Genomic DNA, 19,131 nt, shown 5'->3' on the forward strand with positions numbered 1-19,131 from the left:
AGGATTTCCATGCCATAATTTTGGAATGATAAAATGTTTTTTGGAACTTGGGAGTTCCCAGGACTGCTAAGCTGCAGAAGGGGACAGCATGTATCGCTCTAGAAAATTATAAGTGGACTTACAATAGCAAAAAAGATACAGGAGTTCTTGTTATAAACAAATGGTACTGTAATTTTTCTATAGTTAAGAAAATAAATAGATACACAACATATGGTTTTATTCTGGTCCCGATTGTTAAACTCATCTGAAAAGGCCTAATGCACTTTTAAGTTTCCTTGCATAATTAATGACTGAAGGAGAGCCAGCAGCATGCCCCAGCGGCAAAGAGGGCTAATGGTGTCCTGGGCTGCATTAGGAGTGTTGCCAGCAGGTGGAGGGAGGTGATCCATCCCCTCTACTCAGCACTGGTGAGGCCATGCCTGGAGCGCTGGGTACAGGTCTGGGCTCCCCAGTACAAAAAAGATACGGAGCTACTGGAGAGAGTCCAGCAAAGGGCCACTGAGATGATGAAGGGACTGGAGCATCTCTTCTATAAGGGGTGGGAGAGACTGGGACTGTTCAGCCTGGAAAAGAGAAGGCTCAGGGGGGAGCTCATCAATGTATATAAATACCTGAAAGGGTAGGTTAAGTAGTGATGATGCAGGTGGCGTATGGATGCTGTTGTGTCGCATACTGCCCAGTATCATCTCATTCTTTTCTACCTTTCCATTTGTGTTCGCTGGCTGCCTTATAAATATTTTTATTCTGTTTTGGTAGCACAATAACTATACAATACCTGAAAAGAATATAAACAGTAGTGATATTTATTGTGGGATATATGAAATACTTTCATACGAGTTTTAGTTTAGTTTTAAATATTTACATATTAAGTTCTAAACGCTTATTACATTTATTATATACGCATATTATTTGTTAAATACTGAATTTTTAATGTATTTTTATATGGGTAGTTATTTATTTTATTTCTGTAGAAGTGATTTTCCACCAGAAGTGTCACCCTGTGCATAGGTCCAGCTTAGTAAGAACTTTTGCTGTCTCTTCATGTGGGACTCCCAGAGAAGGCATGGAGTTGGGATTGGGCTTACTGCAGGAAAGGGGATAACTTTTCAGAGGCCTAAGAACATACTCAGTAGGAAATTGGAATCGTTGCTCCTCCTGCTCCCGGCATGAGATGTTGGGTGGGTTTATTTATTCATTTTTGATTAACAGTAGCCATGCTTTCTGAATGTGGATGTGTTACGTGTCAATATGTAGCTCTATCTACTCTCACACCGGTTATTTAGGCTGACCCAGATCGTATTAGTCAGAACAGGAACTGAACATCAGTGTTTTGCCAGCACTGGTACAAATCCTTGGGCAGTTTAAACAATACCATATATAAGACCATAAAGCACGCTGTTTATCTCAACGTGTTCACATAAATAGCGTGGAAGTATCCCTTGTCCTCATACAAACATTTTTCCTCAGTTTCATTCATCAGCGTCCCCTTTTCCCAGCACCTGTGGATGCAATTTCTAGCTTGGTTTCTTTGGGGAGGTGAAATATTGCTTCCTGTGCAGGAATGGATCATAGAATCATAGAATCATAGAATCATTGAGGTTGGAAAAGACCTCTAAGATCATCGAGTCCAACCGTCAACCCAACACCACCATGCCCACTAAACCATGTCCCTAAGCGCCTCATCTACTCGTCTTTTAAATACCTCCAGGGATGGGGACTCCACCACTTCCCTGGGCAGCCTGTTCCAATGTTTCACCACTCTTTCAGTAAAGAAATTTTTCCTTACATCCAATCTAAACCTCCCCTGCCGCAACTTGAGGCCATTTCCTCTCGTCCTATCGCTTGTTACTTCGGAGAAAAGACCAACACCCACCTCGCTACAACCTCCTTTCAGGTAGTTGTAGAGAGCGATGAGGTCTCCCCTCAGCCTCCTTTTCTCCAGGCTAAACAACCCCAGTTCCCTCAGCCGCTCCTCATAAGACTTGTTCTCCAGGCCCCTCACCAGCCTCGTTGCCCTTCTCTGGACACGCTCCAGCACCTCAACGTCCTTCTTGTAGTGAGGGGCCCAAAACTGAACACAGTATTCGAGGTGCGGCCTCACCAGGGCCGAGTACAGGGGCACGATCACTTCCCTACTCCTACTGGCCGCGCTATTTCTGATACAGGCCAGGATGCCATTGGCCTTCTTGGCCGCCTGGGCACACTGCCGGCTCATGTTCAGCCGGCTGTCGACCAACACCCCGAGGTCCTTCTCTGCTGGGCAGCTTTCCAGCCACTCTTCCCCAAGCCTGTAGCGCTGCATGGGGTTGTTGTGGCCAAAGTGCAGGACCCGGCACTTGTCCTTGTTGAACCTCATACAGTTGGCCTGGGCCCATCCATCCAGCCTGTCCAGGTCCCTCTGCAGAGCCTTCCTACCCTCGAGCAGATCAACGCTCCCGCCCAACTTGGTGTCGTCTGCAAACTTACTGAGGGTGCACTCAATCCCCTCATCCAGATCATCGATAAAGATATTAAACAAGACCGGCCCCAGTACTGAGCCCTGGGGAGCACCGCTCGTGACCGGCTGCCAACTGGATGTAACTCCATTCACCACAACTCTCTGGGCCCGGCCGTCCAGCCAGTTTTTGACCCAGCGCAGAGTCCACCTGTCTAAGCCGTGAGCCGCCAGCTTCTCTAGGAGAATGCTGTGGGAGACGGTGTCAAAGGCCTTGCTGAAGTCCAGGTAGACCACATCCACAGCCTTTCCCTCATCCACTAGGCGGGTCACCTGGTCATAGAAGGAGATCAGGTTGGTCAAGCAGGACCTGCCTCTCATGAATCCATGCTGGCTAGGCCGGATCCCCTGGTTGTCCCGCTCATGCCTTGTGAGCGCCCTCAAGATGAGCCGCTCCATAATCTTCCCCGGCACCGAGGTCAGGCTGACAGGCCTGTAGTTCCCCGGATCCTCCTTCCGGCCCTTCTTGTGGATGGGCGTCACATTGGCAAGCCTCCAGTCGTCCGGGACCTCCCCCGTTAACCAGGACTGCTGATAAATGATGGAGAGCGGCTTGGCGAGCACCTCCGCCAGCTCCCTCAGCACTCTCGGGTGGATCCCATCCGGCCCCATAGACTTGTGAGTGTCCAGGTGGCGTAGCAGGTCATTGACTGCTTCCTCCTGGATTACGGGGGGTTCATCCTGCTCGCCGTCCCCGTCTTCCAGCTCGGGGGGCCGAGTACCCTGAGGATAACTGGTCTGACTGTTAAAGACTGAGGCAAAGAAGGCATTGAGTACCTCAGCCTTTTCCTCATCCTCGGTGACAATGTTCCCCCTTGCATCCAACAAAGGATGGAGATTCTCCTTGGCTCTCTTCTTGTCATTAATATATTTGTAAAAACATTTTTTGTTGTCTTTAACGACAGCGGCCAGATTGCGTTCTAGCTGGGCTTTTGCCTTTCTCATTTCTTTTCTGCACGACCTAACGAGATCCCTGTACTCTTCTTGAGTCGCCTGCCCCTTCTTCCACAAGCGGTAAACTCTCCTTTTTTTCCTGAGTCCCAGCAAGAGCTCCCCGTTCAGCCAGGCCGGTCGTCTTCCCCACCCATTATTCTTACGGCGTACAGGGACAGCCTGCTCCTGCGCCTTTAAGACTTCCTTCTTGAAGAATGTCCAGCCTTCCTGGACCCCTTTGCCCTTCAGGACCGTCTCCCAAGGGACTCTCTCAACCAACGTCCTGAACAGGCCAAAGTCTGCCCTCCAGAAGTCCATGGTTGCGGTTTTGCTGTCCCCCCTCCTTACTTCACCAAGAAGCGAGAATTCTATCATTTCATGGTCGCTAAGCCCAAGACGGCCTCCGACCACCACATCTCCCACCAGTCCTTCTCTGTTTGTAAACAGCAGGTCGAGCGAGGCACCTCCCCTGGTAGGCTCACTTACCAGCTGTGTCAGGAAGTTGTCTTCCACACACTCCAGGAACCTCCTAGACTGCTTCCTCTCTGCCGTGTTGTATTTCCAGCAGACGTCCGGGAAGTTGAAGTCCCCCACGAGAACAAGGGCTAGCGATTGAGAAACTTCTGCCAGCCGCTTATAGAACGCTTCATCCGCCCCTTCATCCTGGTTGGGTGGTCTATAACAGACTCCCAGCAGGATATCTGCCTCGTTGGCCTTCCCCCTCATCCTTACCCATAAACACTCAACCGTACCATCATCACAATCGTTGAGCTCTATACAATCAAAACACTCCCTAACATACAGGGCCACCCCACCGCCTCTCCTTCCTCGCCTGTCCCTTCTGAAGAGTCTGTAGCCATCCATTGCAGCACTCCAGTCATGAGAGTCACCCCACCATGTTTCTGTGAGGGCGACTAAGTCATATCTCTCCCGCTGCACAATGGCTTCCAGCTCCTCCTGCTTGCTGCCCATGCTGCGTGCATTGGTGTATATGCACTTGAGCTGGGCTATCGATTTCGCCCCCGGCATCGGCACGCCACCCCTTGGCTCATCTCTAGCGAGCCTGGTTTTATCCCCTTCCCCCTTCGAACCTAGTTTAAAGCCCTCTCAATGAGCCCTGCCAATTCATGAGCCATGATCCTTTTTCCCTTGTGAGACAGCTGGACTCCGTCTGTCACCAGCAGGCCCGGTGCCATGTAAACCTCCCCATGATCAAAAAAGCCAAAATTCCTCCGACGGCACCAGCCCCTGAGCCACGCGTTGATCAGGTGTGTTTTCCTGCTCCTTTCAGTATCCTTCCCTGCCACTGTAGGGATAGAGGAAAACACTACCTGTGCTCCCGATCCTTGAACCAGTCGCCCCAGTGCCCTGAAGTCCCTTTTGATCACTGCAGAACTTCTCTCTGCAACCTCATCACTGCCAGCCTGTATAACCAGCAGCGGGTAGTAATCAGAAGGCCGTACCAAACCAGGGAGCTTCCTAGTGATGTCTCTGACCCGGGCCCCAGGGAGGCAGCAGACTTCCCTGTGGGACGGGTCCGGTCGGCATATCGGGCCCTCTGTTCCCCTCAGAAGGGAATCGCCTATGACAATTACCCTCCTTTTTTTCTTAGCAGCGGCAGTCGTAATGCGTGGGGCTGACTGCCTCACCCTAGGTGACCCCCCGGATGGACCTTCGTCTACATCCTCGCTTGCCTCGCCCTCAAGTTCCAGGGCCCCATATCTGTTGTGTAAAGGCAACCGGGAAGGTGAGGGAGGCCGGGCGGGGGTTCGCCTGGATGTGGCAGACTTCATATGCTTTGCAAGATATAAATGTTATGACGTACAGCTGTTCTGGTAGAAATTGGTTTTGAAACTGGCTTTGAACATAGAAGCCAGTATATCCATGCCATTGGCTTGTTTCTTGGGTTCAGATGTTGCTGACAGCCAGCCAAATTACTCATACAACCTTATTACTAAACTGACTATGTTCAAAGCCATTTCAGCCTTTCTTGGTGCAGCAGATGACATTTGTGAGCTGATTATATGAACCTGGTCCCTTCCGAGGCAACTCCAAACCTAGCTAGCAGGACGTTGAAGTTGAGGAATTAGCAGTCTTTGGCGCCCCCCCCTTTTTTTTTTTTTTTTTTTTTAAAGAAGTCCCTTGACACTACAAATTGGCAAAACAAAACAATTCTATTCTGAGAAGTGATTAGGTGAGAAATCATTATGGAGTTCTATCCTTAATGTTAATTTAATTGTTTAAATATGTTTTTACCATTTTTATTCTAGTGAGGTTTGAGAGATATATTATTACTGAAGGGAGCTGGAATAGCACCATACTAAATCACCTCAGCTGGAAGTTTAAATTACCCTTACTGGTGCTGTGTGAGGATGAACCTAATGAATGTTTTCTTTACTGGCAAAACTGGTTTAAGAGGTTTCTGCCACACCCTTCATCACCTCCCTAATTATGCTGAGTTCTTTCAGGGCTGCGTTGTAAGCTTTTATTAGTGAAATGAACTAGGTTTCAAATAAATCTCCTCCTCCTCACTTTCCCTCTTTTTTTTTTTTTTTTTTTTTTTAAAAAACAGATAATTTCATCAATTCAGTTTACAGCACCTCTTCCTCCTCCAATGCACACAAAACCAGTTCCATTAGCTCAACTGAGGAGGTAACAAAATGTTACATCCAAATGGATTTCTGCTGCTTAAAAATGCCTGTCATAGTGCAATTTTTCCTCTTCCTTTCTGCCATATAGGGTAGCTTATCTCAGCCTAGTTGCAAATCAAAGTTCTCAGGTTTAACAAAACTGTGTTGGTGAACTTTTAATTTTTACCCCTTTTTAACATACACCTCTGTTTTAATGTCTTGTTTTAATGGTATTGCTGTGTCTCAAACCTCTGACTAAGAGTTCTGAAAAGTCTTTTCTAGCAGCACAGTGCTACTGTTTTGCACCTTTTTAGCTATGGACCAGTTTTCATGTCTGTTTACAGTCCTTTACATTCTTTTTTCTATCTGTATTGCAGGGAAGAAAAGCTTATGTGCAGTGGTGTGCTAACAGGCTGGTCAACTACCTGCCTTTCAGCCATCTTTAAAGCTGGTCCTTCCCAGCGCATACCCTGTAGAAGTAGAAAAAGCAAAATACCTTTTCTGAAATCATTTGATTCTGAGCAGATACTTTGGCGCGTGTAGATACGCTGCATAATATATCATATCTTTTTCTAATTTCTTTCATTCTGTATGGTAGGTGACCTTTTGCCTGCAAATTTATGGCCCAGTCAGCTGCTGTACTTTACATAAACTTCCTAACCAGCTACTTCAATCACAATGTTGTTGGTTTGAACTCTGTAGGGCAAGTTTCTGATCACTTCGGTTGCTGCTATGCTCTTCCTTGCAATAGAAGAAATACTTGCGACTTACTTGTGATCTCTCTTACCACACAGATCTACCATCATCTGACATTTCTTTTTTATCTTAGAAGATAATAGAGCAGTTACGAAGAAGGATGTATTTCACTGTTAAACACAGTGGAAAATGTCAAAGGTTTATAAAAATAACAAAACCATTGACTGTTTAATTCATGGAGAGAGAGGAGTGAGCTTTAGTGCTGCGGATGGCGGTCCCCATTCATGGGACCAGCCCATGAGAGCAATCATGGATAGCCAATGCCCTGGGAGTGTAACAGAGGGGCAAGAGAAGAGCCAGTGCTGCATACACACCTTCCATGCTTCATCACCGTAGCCTGGGAGAGGCTGTCTGGGGGAAACTTTCTGAGCGCTGTGGTACCTCTGTTTGCCTGTTGCTTGCCTCACCTGATGTCCGATCCATTTACAACATTCAAACATCTGCCCTTTGGGGCAGCCTCTGGGGACTTCTGTGTGGAAGGCCAGGCTGGGTTATCACAACACAGAATTGCAGCACCTCTGCACTCTGGCACTAAATGCTCAATTCAGGGTCCCGAAAGTCCTGTAAGAAGGCCACTGTTTCTTAACAGAGCGAAGACCAATTAATGAGCTACAGGGAGGTCTGAACTATGAAGAGACAAAGCAGTGATGATACAGAACTGTTTAGATTGGTCAAAGCAGTATCTGAGAAGGATGAAAGGAGAAAACACCCAGTGCCAACAAGTGCCAGGCTAACACAGGATGGAAGTGTGGTGTGAAATGCTTGTACACTAGTGCTGGGTTTGACATAGGCTGTTACGAGTTGGACATTGTTGTAAGCTACATAGAGACTCTGGAAAACAAAGTGTGATGGTCTATAAAAATGGAGGGAGAAAATATATCTTACTGGGAATACAATGATCAATTCTGCGTATTTCTCTACAAAGTGATGTAACAGGAACAATTAGACACAGGTAAGACAGAAGAGAAAATAACTAAAAGAGGAGCTTGCACAAGAGGGATACAAACCACTGAAAAGTATAGAAAAGTCATGACCAAGCCTTTTTAGAAATATGTAAGAGCAAAAGACTAATTTGAAAGACAGCAAATGGAAGAGTAAATATTTTATTGAACACATAATTGACCTGTATAACTCACAGCACCAAGACCAATGTAAAAAGATTTAAGCATTTCAAATGGTTTTTAAAAATAAGCACTTTTGGAGACTACAATGACATTCAAAATTACATCAGAACAGGTAAAGACATTTTGTATATTTATATAAACTTATAACAGTAGAAGTCCTCCAAGTCATAAGAGAGTAAATGACTTTTAAGGAAAAAATCCCCATATGTGAACAGAACTGAAACCCAATTGTCTACATCTTGTGCGGTTTTGCTCTTTGTATGATCAATCAAATATGGTCTGTCTCAAGACACTGAACTAGATGGAGCATTGATCTTACTTGATTTGGCAAATCCTGCTGGTCTTGCACGCGTCTTTTTCTGTGAGCTTTTTTGAAGGAATGGTACCTCTAAGCTATGACTAGACAATAGAATGGATTACATGTGAGTAATATCCTTTTATCTCTGGTGTCACTTTGCTTCTGAGTTTGGGCAGGTAATCTGAGGGTTTGGGTTTTCAAAGGTCAGTGCTTTTAAACAGGTGATTGTTATCTGATACTTGTATTATACATATGAAAATACAGCATTCAGTAAATCTTGTCTGTCTTCGTAATCAGTAATACAGTTATGAGATATGCTACGTGGGCAATTTAATTCTAGTCACCCATAGCAAGTCTCCTTGATAGAATAAAGAAATATCTTCATAAGTAGTCCCCTTTTTGTGACCATCCTTTTATCACAACAACAAGAATATCTTAGGATTGCAATTGTAATGCTTCTGAACATGGTAGTTTCCACTGAAAAAGGCAAATCGGCATACATTTTATTACCTATTATTTATGTAGAACTAGCATGTGCTAGGCACTTTATGGAGGGATTACGGAAGGGAATTTCCCTGAAGAGGTTACAGTACAAAGGAGCTACAAACAGGTGCAGGAGCAGAGATGGGAGGCAATAGAGTGCAAGTGTCTGAAAGCAGACATGGAGTATCTCCTGCCTTGGATCTGTAATTTCATCTCTTTTAATGTATGGCTGTGTTGGGTTTTTTTAATGACTTTTGTACAGTGATGACTAAGATTATAGGCATTGTTAGGAAAAGTCACATAAAAGTAATTTCATACTGGGAAAAAATACGGACCTTTTTCCTCCCCACTTGCCATAGCTTCATAAATTGTGACTGTTTTAGCTCAAGCTTTTCAATGTAATCATTCCCAAGTAGTGACTCTGTATCCTGAGTAGCAAGCAAACAGTGATCACTCATCCGTTGCTTTTGGAAGATGTCATCCTCTTACTGCTGCGGGTTGAGTGGAGCATATATTCTCTCCTCAGTCTGAAACTGTCAATGCTCTTTAGTGTTACAGTTCTGTAATTGTTAGCAGCTGAGGAGCAGGTACACAATCCCCTCAACTATTCCTTAAGTGATGTGACAACCTCACCAGAACGGCAGAGCAGACCTTAGAAGGTAGCATCTGCTTCAGGCTAATTCAACTAATTCTGTGAATTGGGAAAATTTCTGTAAGGGTTAACCAGACAGGCTAGTCTGAGCACCCAGTTGAATATAACCTTGTTGCAAACTTTCCTGTAGTAAAGTCTTTCTCATTCTACACTTTTCTCTGAGTTTGGGTGCATACTGTGTAGCACCTGGAAGGATAATGTCTGTCCTTCAGAAAGAATTATGAGAAGTATTGGAGAGGTAACAGAACCCCTCCTCACCAAGAAATAAGCTGATTGCTGCCTGGGTCAGCGCAGAGGCTGGAATTAAATCACCATCAACGTGCCCTGTGCATAATGAACCGACAAATGTGTCAGAGTTTTTTTGTTTTGTTTTTTTTTTTTTTGTATGCATCATGCAGATGTTTGGGTTCAACTTAATGAAAGCTTGGCTTAATTGTACTGTGCAAACATATGTTAAATTTAGGAACCTGGAGCTTGCAAGGGACTTTCTAGGTCTGCAAGCTCAATTTCTGCTTGTCATGTGTAGCCTCATGATATTGCACCATCCATAAAGTTACCAAGCTTCATCAGGCTCCATTTTAAACATAGCTGGGTTCTTTCCCCAGTACCAAAAGTGGATGGCTGCTCCAAAACTCTTCTCTGAAGCTTAAAAACCTTTTTTTAATTTCTAGACTAAATTTATTCATGCTACATCAGAGCTATTTGTTTGTGTGGCAATATTATTCTTCATCTAAAGCATTTCTTTTCCCTTGGTAGTACTTGTATGCTGATGCAGTAACAGGGAGATACTATATCACTTTTCAGCCTCCATTCAGCTGTGCCGAGGAAGCCAACCATTTTTATCTTCCTCTCATAAAATAGTCTATTCTCCTGATGGTTTCAGTAACCTTTCTGTGCTCTTCTTCCAGTGTGAATTCATTCTTTAAGCGTGGATATACAGAATGAGGTAGATTAGTCCAGATGAGGTCTGATCTGCGTCTTACTCAAATAACACACCTCTAGTTCTGCTTTACTGAAGACACCTTGATGTGGTGGAACATTGCAGTTGCCTTTTTTGTATTTGTGTCACATGGGTCAGTTTTAGATGTCCTATGATCTACTCAAAACACACATGTTTCTTCTCTTCCAAACTTGGAGTTGATTGTCACAAAGTGCTTTCAGGAAAACTAAGCAACTGGGGCTGGTCCTCATATGGATGTGAGATAGGGAAAGATAGAAAACAGAGTAGGAGAAAATGGTTAGTTCTTGAAGTAGGGGAATGTCACGAGGGTTGTTCCTTGGAGGCCTGTGTTGGGGCTTGTGCTGTTCAACGTAATCATAAATGACCCAGAAGAGGGAGGTAACAAAGTTTACTAAAGACATTACTAAATTATTAAAGCAGTAAGGATGATGGAAGAGCTGCAGGGCAACTGGGCCATAAAATGGCACTTGAAAATGTCTGCGGATAAAATCTTAAGTCATGCACACAGCAAAATCAGTCATACGGTTCACACATACGAAGTGATGGGATCTGCACTCTTTGATTCCCAGACACCTCTGAGAGGCAAGATCCTGGGGTTCTGATAGACAGGGCCAAGAAAGTGTCGCTCAGTGGTAGTCAGAAATGCCAGTCAAGTGTCTGGCGTTATTAGGGACGGAGTAGAATGCAAGGTGAGAAACCTTCTCTGCAACTTCATAAATCTGATTCATCTGCATCTGGCGTGCTCTGTGCAATTCCGGTTCTCTTATCTCAAAGCAGATAAAGCAAACAGAAGGTGAGCAAGGAAAAAAAGCCATTAATTGACACAATTTTCTGGGGTTCAAAAGACTGAGCTTGGGTAAATTATTCATAATGTCATTAAAATTCAAATACAACTGAAGTTTCCTGTCGGGTTAGCTAACACGGAGAAAGTACACCTCATGCGTTTCTTCTCTAAGACTTTGTACGTTGTAATGATAAGATGTTTTGCCCATCTTTCATTGTCTGGAAGTGTCTCTATGCATCTTAAACAAAAAGAACATTTCCTTTTCTTACTCCGCTGGACAACTTAAAAGAGCAATGCTTCTACTGTTAAATTCATTAGTGTAGAGGGGAAATCTCTTGTGTTCATATAAAACCTGAAGGGGCTTGCAGAGCAGCTGGTTTCACAGGGAAGCAGGCAGGGTGTTCCCAGGAGCCCTCAGGGAATGTCTGCCTGGTCCAGTGCTGCACTGGGCAGACTGGGTGAGTGCAGAGTGAGCCCAGTTCAGAGATCAGAAGCAGCATAACCCAGTACGCACTGGGCTCTGCCTGGGCTCCTCAAGGTAGCTAGTTGCAGTAGCTCTGGAAAATGCTTCGTTGTACAGCACTAACGTAACCCAAATGAGCTGGCAGATTTGGGACTGCAGAATTACTGGGGCCTGTCTGCACTTGCTTGCTTTGATACCAGTGTAAAGACTGCCCAAACTAGATTTCAAGCAATTTCCTCTTCCTTACTGCAATGAAAACAAAATACTCATTTTTTAGTTGGCAAACAGAAGAAAGCATTCCTGGTTTATGCTGGATTTACTGTTCTCTTCTGTGCCTATGATTTACATTTAGAGCCAGGCTGTCTGGCAGAGTGTGCTTTGGCAGCATAGCTGCTGGTGCTGGGTACAAGTGTAATTGCACGCATTTGTGGAATTGAGATGGCTGGCTGTGATCAGCCTATACACCAGTGGATATATGCCTGCACTCTGAACAGATCACTATTGATGCTTCTAGTGTGTAAATGACTACGCAAAAATCCAGCCACAGTGGTTAGATCCCAGGAGTTTTGCTGTGAAAATGTTTGTTCTACTTTTAGATACAGTGTTTTACTACAGAGTAGATGTAGGAGCATTTTTCTGAAGTATGGATTATTCCACTTGACAAGGTGGGTAAAAGAAGTTACATCACTTTGTAAAACTAAACAAAAGGGTCAGCAGGAAAACCCAGAATAAAACACAGATTTCCTGGCATAGGTTCCCACTCCTGTCTAGGCATTATTTCCTTCTCCAAAATAAGCATTTCTACAATTACATTCACAATTTTGAAATAAAAATATTTTTTATTTTTACTTGCTTATTCCTAGTACTTAGGCTTTGTTTGCCTGCTTAAAACAGACCTTTGAACAGCATTTGTCAAGAATAGCAGGATTCAGAATTAGCAATAGTGAAGCGTTATTTTTTTCTCAAACCATATAGCCAATATCAAATTGGTACGTGAGCTCTGAGCTTTAGCTCAACCTATGCCTCCTCTGCTTTGTTCCAGGTTATGGACACACAGTGCCTTTATCTGATGGAGGAAAGGCCTTCTGCATCATCTACTCAGTCATCGGGATCCCATTTACACTGCTTTTCCTGACGGCAGTGGTACAACGTATCATTGTATATGTCACCAGGCGGCCTGTACTGTATTTCCACATTCGCTGGGGCTTCTCCAAGCAGGTTGTTGCAATCATCCACGCTATAGTCCTTGGGTTCATCACTGTCTCGTGCTTCTTCTTAATCCCAGCAGCAATATTTTCTGTTCTGGAAGATGACTGGAATTTTTTGGAATCTTTCTACTTTTGTTTCATTTCCCTGAGCACCATTGGCCTCGGAGACTATGTGCCAGGAGAAGGCTACAATCAAAAATTCCGAGAGCTGTATAAAATCGGAATTACATGTAAGTGTCAAACTAACCAGCTAAATAAAAGACATTTTATGGGGGGGAAAAAAAATCAGACTTTCCCTCTCCATTCTGTGGATGGCGATTGTTTTGTGAGCTGTCAGTTAGCAAACTGGGCATTGTAGGTAGCTGTGCAAAGGGGAAACCTTTAAATAAGGTCAGTTTTCTTAGTTAAGAAAGAAAAAGCTAAAACCAGAATTCCATTGTGCTAAACCATAGCTTCTTACTCTCTTATTAATAGTAGAAAAAATGCTCACATTACTGTTATGAAAATGGTTATGAGCATCTTGGGCTAAGATTTCAGTGCATCACAGACCCAGGAAGATGATCCTTGTAACCTAAGGTCATCTCAAGGTGAGCTGACAGGTGAACAGAGACGAATCGAGGAGCAATGGGAAATGAGCAGAACAGCAAAGTTTCTGACTCCAGTTGTAACAGAAGGTAGCTGAATCTGGCACTGGTACATATCAGCTGTCAAACAGAGACAAGTAGACTGAGATGATAGCAAAGTAAGACCACAAATGTTAAATTTAAATTGTTTCATTATGTTTGACACAGAAGAGAGGCACAGTGATCAGTGATTTGATCAAAGTAGAGCTAAGAAAATTATCTTTGTTTTGGCATTCTGCTTGAATGTACGCTGAGGGCAATATTCTCCAGTGACAGTGTTTTGAAGCATCCCAGTTTCTGATACGGCTTCAGTCTGTGCAGTCCTGGGTCATCAGACGCACCGGTTAAAAGATCTGAACGGCCAAAACAAACCTTTCTTGTCAGGTCCATTTCTTAGGCTGGTCTGCATTTGTATGTGTTCCTGTGCATGATCCAGCAGTCTTAGTGTAGGCAAAGTGTCTATTAACTTGGTTTTGTGTTTTACCTAAAGAAAGATTGGGCCTTGAATTTTCATTCCTTGAAGCAGGGCCTTGAACTAGCCAACAGAACACTTTATTTTATTCTCCTGCCAGGCCTGTAGTCATTGCAGGAGATTTCCCCCTCTACCCATCGTGTTTATCTTACCAGCAGTAGCTTTAATTATTACCCTGCTAATCTGCAGAGTTGATTTGGGGATGCTAAATGATGAAGTGAATGGAGAAAGTCACGCCTCGTAAAAGTCAGGCCTTGTAAAAATTCTAGCTGTACTGAAAACTCAAAATCCGAAGAAAACATTATGACTCAGGTTATCCTTTTTCAAACTTTAGAACACTTAGGAAATAAATTGCAGGAAATACTAAAAGGAAAAAGTGGCTTTTAGGCAAAGTTATGACCTTAGAATATTTAATTTCAGCAGTTTTTAAGGTCATAACTTTTAAATTATTCTTTTTCCTTTCATGTGAACAATTCAAGGAACCAAACAGGATGTATAAAAAGTTTTCTCTTGCTGAACCTAAATTTTCTTCAAGAAAAGTTTTGGAGTTCTACATCAGAAAATGCTTAATGAGTGCTACAGGCTTTTCAAGAATTTTTAGGAGAACACAAGTCCTGTTCTAAATGAAGTGGTGATCAGCTAGACTGGGTTTCAGAGATAATTACAAAATTCTCAGTGCAGATTTGTAGATGCCTTTTGGCATAGCTTTGTCACATCTTCCTTGTGTTAATGCATAGCTCCCATTTGATGTCATGAGATAAAGCTTAAAAACAATTCATAAATTTTAGCTGTAGTGCTGATTTAGATCAGTACCTGGTATTGCAATATGGATTTAATGGTGCTCGTGGAAGGAAAAGGAGGGTGTTATTGCCAGTGAATAATCTGTAACTACAGGTGAAATATTTATGCCTTTAGGTAACAGAACAGTGGCCATATGCAGATTATAATAATTAATCTGTGTTGATCTTTCAGCACATTTAATGTTCAGCCTTTGGATGAGCACGTTGTACTAATAATTATACACTTAGCTTCTGCTTGATTTACTCATTGAAATGATACAATATTCAAATAGTCATGCTCCTCCTTAAATTGTAATGATCAGTAGCAGGGATCTAATGAAACATTGAGATTAAGAAGTGCTCATTTTAACACCTTCCCTCAAATTCTAGGTGCATATGTTTGGAGAGGAAAAAAAAAAAGAGCACAGTGGGCTGTTAACCATATGAAGCTCCATTTCCAAAAGTCTCAGTCTATGAGACCTTTAAAAATCAGAGTCAGTACACCACCAAAGTCATCAGTAATACCATTTAAGTAACACTTCCAAGTTTGGACAGTTTATGTATGTTAGTAAAACATTGCAAATAATCTTCAAGGTGTCATCAGATATAGCAACTTTGTCAGGTTTTTAAAATATCAGCAGTAATTTTACAGTAATTTTTCATTTTGATTTTTATTGGTTTTGTACACATTTCTAGTTGCTTTGTTTTTCCACTCATTTCAGGGTGTTGGATATCTTCTTATAATTTTGAAGGAAAATAATTCAAAAGTTTTCAGTAATATATAAGGGATTCGTCCTGCTAAACTGGTACAAACAACAAAACCATAATTAGCTGCCATATTTTTACTTCTGTTTGTAACATGTAGGAATATTAAGGGAAAAAAACCTTTTGAAGAGCACTTAATCAGGAAGGTCGTAAGTAAATGAGGGAGCGTGCATGTGGTAAATTTTAGTATTCTGTTTCATTTAATGCCTTTACATATTTTTCTCTTGTACAGTTGTAACAGAATTAAAGCCACTAGTGTTACTTTTTTTGATTATGCGGGGTCTTGTTGATTGTAGAATGAAACAGGAAAAAAAGGATTTGGCAAAGCTCTGAAACTGGGTCATAAAAAAAATTAACATACTATTTAGAGATGACAGGGGTGGGAAAAGTTACAGGGTTAAAACTGTTCCAGCCCCACTTAATTTGCTAATAATTAAAACACTTTTTTTTTTTGTACCCAGGTTATCTGTTGCTGGGCCTTATTGCAATGTTGGTGGTTCTCGAGACTTTCTGTGAACTCCATGAGCTCAAAAAGTTTAGGAAGTTGTTTTATGTGAAGAAGGACAAGGAAGAGGACCAAGTGCATATAATGGAACATGACCAGCTCTCCTTCTCTTCCATCTCAGACCAAGCAGCCTCTATGAAGGACGATCAGAAGGCAAACGAGCCTTTTGTGACTTCCCAGTCCCCAACTTCCAATGACAGCTCTCTAAACAATTAATACAGGGGTATCCATACCATTGTTTTGGTGCATTTATGCTACTTACCATAAGAAATAGTACGCCTCATATTTTCTTAATGAAAATACAAAAGCTGGAAGACTGTGCTACTTTACCAAGGATTCATCACTTCTGACATAGAAAAGACTTCTGGGAAAAATGTGGGAGCCACCCTGGGAATAGGGAAAAAATGTAGGATGTGGCTGGGAACATTAGGCCATTTTGCTTGAGGGATGAGGAGTTAGTTGTACCACTTTCAGAGGTGCCAGAGAGAAAGGCTTGCACAAGCAACTCCATCCAGCATCTTCAAGAGAGTAGGCCTTCACTGACATCCAACTCATTTAGTTGCATGCCCTGTCTTGCAACTGGGTGACACAGCAAATTTTGGGATGTGCATTTTTGATTGTCAGAAGTATAGTCACAGATTTAATCCAAACACACCAAATATCTTAATTTGGAAAACATTTCCAGAGCAGTATCTATAGATCTGCTGGAGGGGGGAGTATCTAGATCCTCCCTCTATTATCCAGTAACTTGCAGGTGCAAATAATTCTAGGAATGAACGAACAAGGCTCCGGTCCCTTCTTTGTCCATGCCATTTACATTCACATTTCCTACTTCCTTAAAAGGTCCCCTAATCACAAAAAAAATGTTGTCCTGAAGAGAGTGTGCCTTGAGTCTTCCACGCTGTTTGTCTTTGTATGAAATACTTTTGTAAACTCTGAGAGATAGCAAGACCAATTCAAAGTGCTGGGTGAGATGGGGTTGTAGGGAAGGGAGATGGCTGCATTTCAGTCCTCTGTCTTCTGAAATGGGCAGGAGTGGGTTTTTAGCTATGTGGAATGGAATGAAAAAGAGTCACCGTATGCCATGATTGGCATAGTCGTGCTTCTGGCATTCTCCTAGTAGATGGTTGAAATCTGTTCAGCAGCAGAAGGACTCGGCGCTTTCTTCCACAGTCCAACCCAGTGTGTGCTCTCTGCTGAGCTGATAGCTAAGCAGAGGAACAGAAATAGTGTGACCTTTGAACGTAGCCCCTTTTTCTTCTTTTGCTTTTCTAACTAGTACTCAGAGCACTTTGGAGGAGAAGGGAATGTTTCAGGGCAAAACAATTTTTCAGTTTTTCATATGGCAAGAAAAAAGGAAAAATGTCACATTTGGTTCAGATGGAACCGAAATTTTTTCCCCTTGGGAAAAGTCACTAAAAAGTCAAGATCTCGCTCAAACTTCTGAAGCTGGAACCTCTTTGGCTGTAACAGGAGAGGTGTTTTAGTCCAGCTACCAGTCACTGTGCTGAATGCGGGGACCTTGGAGTGAATTTCAGCGAGCAGGAGATGAGACTTAAGTGGTTGTAGTACTCTCTCTTCTGGCCTTAAGAATCTACGATACGGGAACCCTGATAATGCTTTGCAATGAACAAAACATCTGGAGCACAAATAGCCATATTAGGACAGCCTCCCACATAGGAATAGTGTAGAGGAGAGCCTTTTCCCTGCAGTGCAAGCATGCCAGATTGCCTGTAATTTGGCTTTTCGTGTTTAGAGCTGAATAATATTTTACTGTAAAAGAAAAAAATGCAATGTGTCTAGATTTAGCGCACGTGGGAAAAATACTTGAAAGTAAATAACCTAAAATATACTGTGTTTGAGCTTAATTATAGCTAGCATCAAACAGATTTTATATCTTTACTGGAAAAACTTACTTTATGGTTAAATCAGCTGAAAGTCTTCAATTAAAATTTATATTTATAGAAAACCAGAGCTAAAGGTTTTGGTTGTTTTGGGTTTTATAGATTAGGTGAGAGCATACTGTGTTTGCATGTTCCCAGGAAAGTGGCTATTTTTATACTGCTTAAGTTAACACAGTTCTATTTATAATGAATGTTAACCAATATATATGTACATATATACATAAATATATTTATATACTGTACATATATCATAAATCACCAGAGTTTAACAGACTTAGGAGTGGCATTTTAGATAATTTTTTTTCCCTAGGCTTCTCTTTATACAGTGAACAATTGAAAACTATGGCATTAAAATGACACTGACATAAAATTGAGTACTGTACTGCAAGAAACATTTATACTGTTTTTTCAGTGGAATTTTATTGATTGTTTTCAGTATGTTAAAATTCAAGATTTCTTTTAATTTCTCTGTAACATTAAGCTCTAAAGGATATGCACAGATGCTAAATGATACACAAAGTTAATTTTGCTGTGTGTACACAATTGCAAAATGTAGACACGTGAAATGAAAGCACAGAATTCAAAGCAGAAGCGATAAACTAAGCAGTATACTGTGATGTAGGTGAGTATTTGTTATTTTAAACTTAAATAAAAAGTCTGGCTTTTGCCTGCCTGCACTATGAAGTGGGAGTATTTTCTTTAGTGGTGTGCGTGCACGCACATACTCTGCAAAAATCCTGTCTGCGTTTGTCAAGATTGTGCATTCTTTAGTTCGCCTTCCTCAATTCAAGGAGGGGCCGTTAATGCCAGAGTGCGTTACCTAACCTTGATATTAATTGTAGTTTGTATTGTGCTGATTATTCCTATAGAAAAAAAAAGCATTCTGAAGGGTGTTTGTTTTTGCTTCAGATGCTGACTGATTACAGCAAATAAAAGATAGTGGCATAACATTTATCTTGTCTTTATAACCTAACTACTCCAATATTTGCGGAAATCTGAAAAACTGTCACTGCAGGTTATCGGTATCACTGATGAAAATAACGGCCTTCATTTTCTACAGCTTTTACATCTTCATGTGAAGCTAACACACAAGATCAGAATAGTTAAAACTGGAATCCAGATTAGAAGGAGAAAGATTATTGTGCAAGAATCTTAGTATAAAGTGCATATCTTTCCCAGAGGTAAACTGTGAGGTGGGTCCATGTAAACCCGAATGGAGAGCATGGGCCGTAAAACAACGGTGCTGAAACAAAAGTTGCAAGAGGAAGTTAGAAATGTGAGCAAATGACTTGTACGC

The 19,131-nt window shown here is 42.3% G+C and overlaps 1 protein-coding gene across 1 annotated transcript in view; it reads left to right on the forward strand.

The window, feature by feature from the left end:
• Positions 1–18,511, forward strand: part of KCNK1 (potassium two pore domain channel subfamily K member 1) — a 38,568-nt gene extending 20,057 nt beyond the window's left edge. Inside the window, exons 2-3 of the mRNA XM_076334127.1 lie at positions 12,621–13,016; positions 15,887–18,511. Coding sequence (XP_076190242.1) covers positions 12,621–13,016; positions 15,887–16,146 — 656 coding nt within the window. The 3' untranslated portion in view covers positions 16,147–18,511. The remainder of the gene's footprint in view (positions 1–12,620; positions 13,017–15,886) is intronic.
• The last annotated feature ends 620 nt before the right edge of the window (positions 18,512–19,131 follow it).

Source organism: Aptenodytes patagonicus, chromosome 3 (assembly GCF_965638725.1).
Source record: "Aptenodytes patagonicus chromosome 3, bAptPat1.pri.cur, whole genome shotgun sequence".
In the NCBI taxonomy this organism is placed as follows: Eukaryota; Metazoa; Chordata; class Aves; order Sphenisciformes; family Spheniscidae; genus Aptenodytes; species Aptenodytes patagonicus.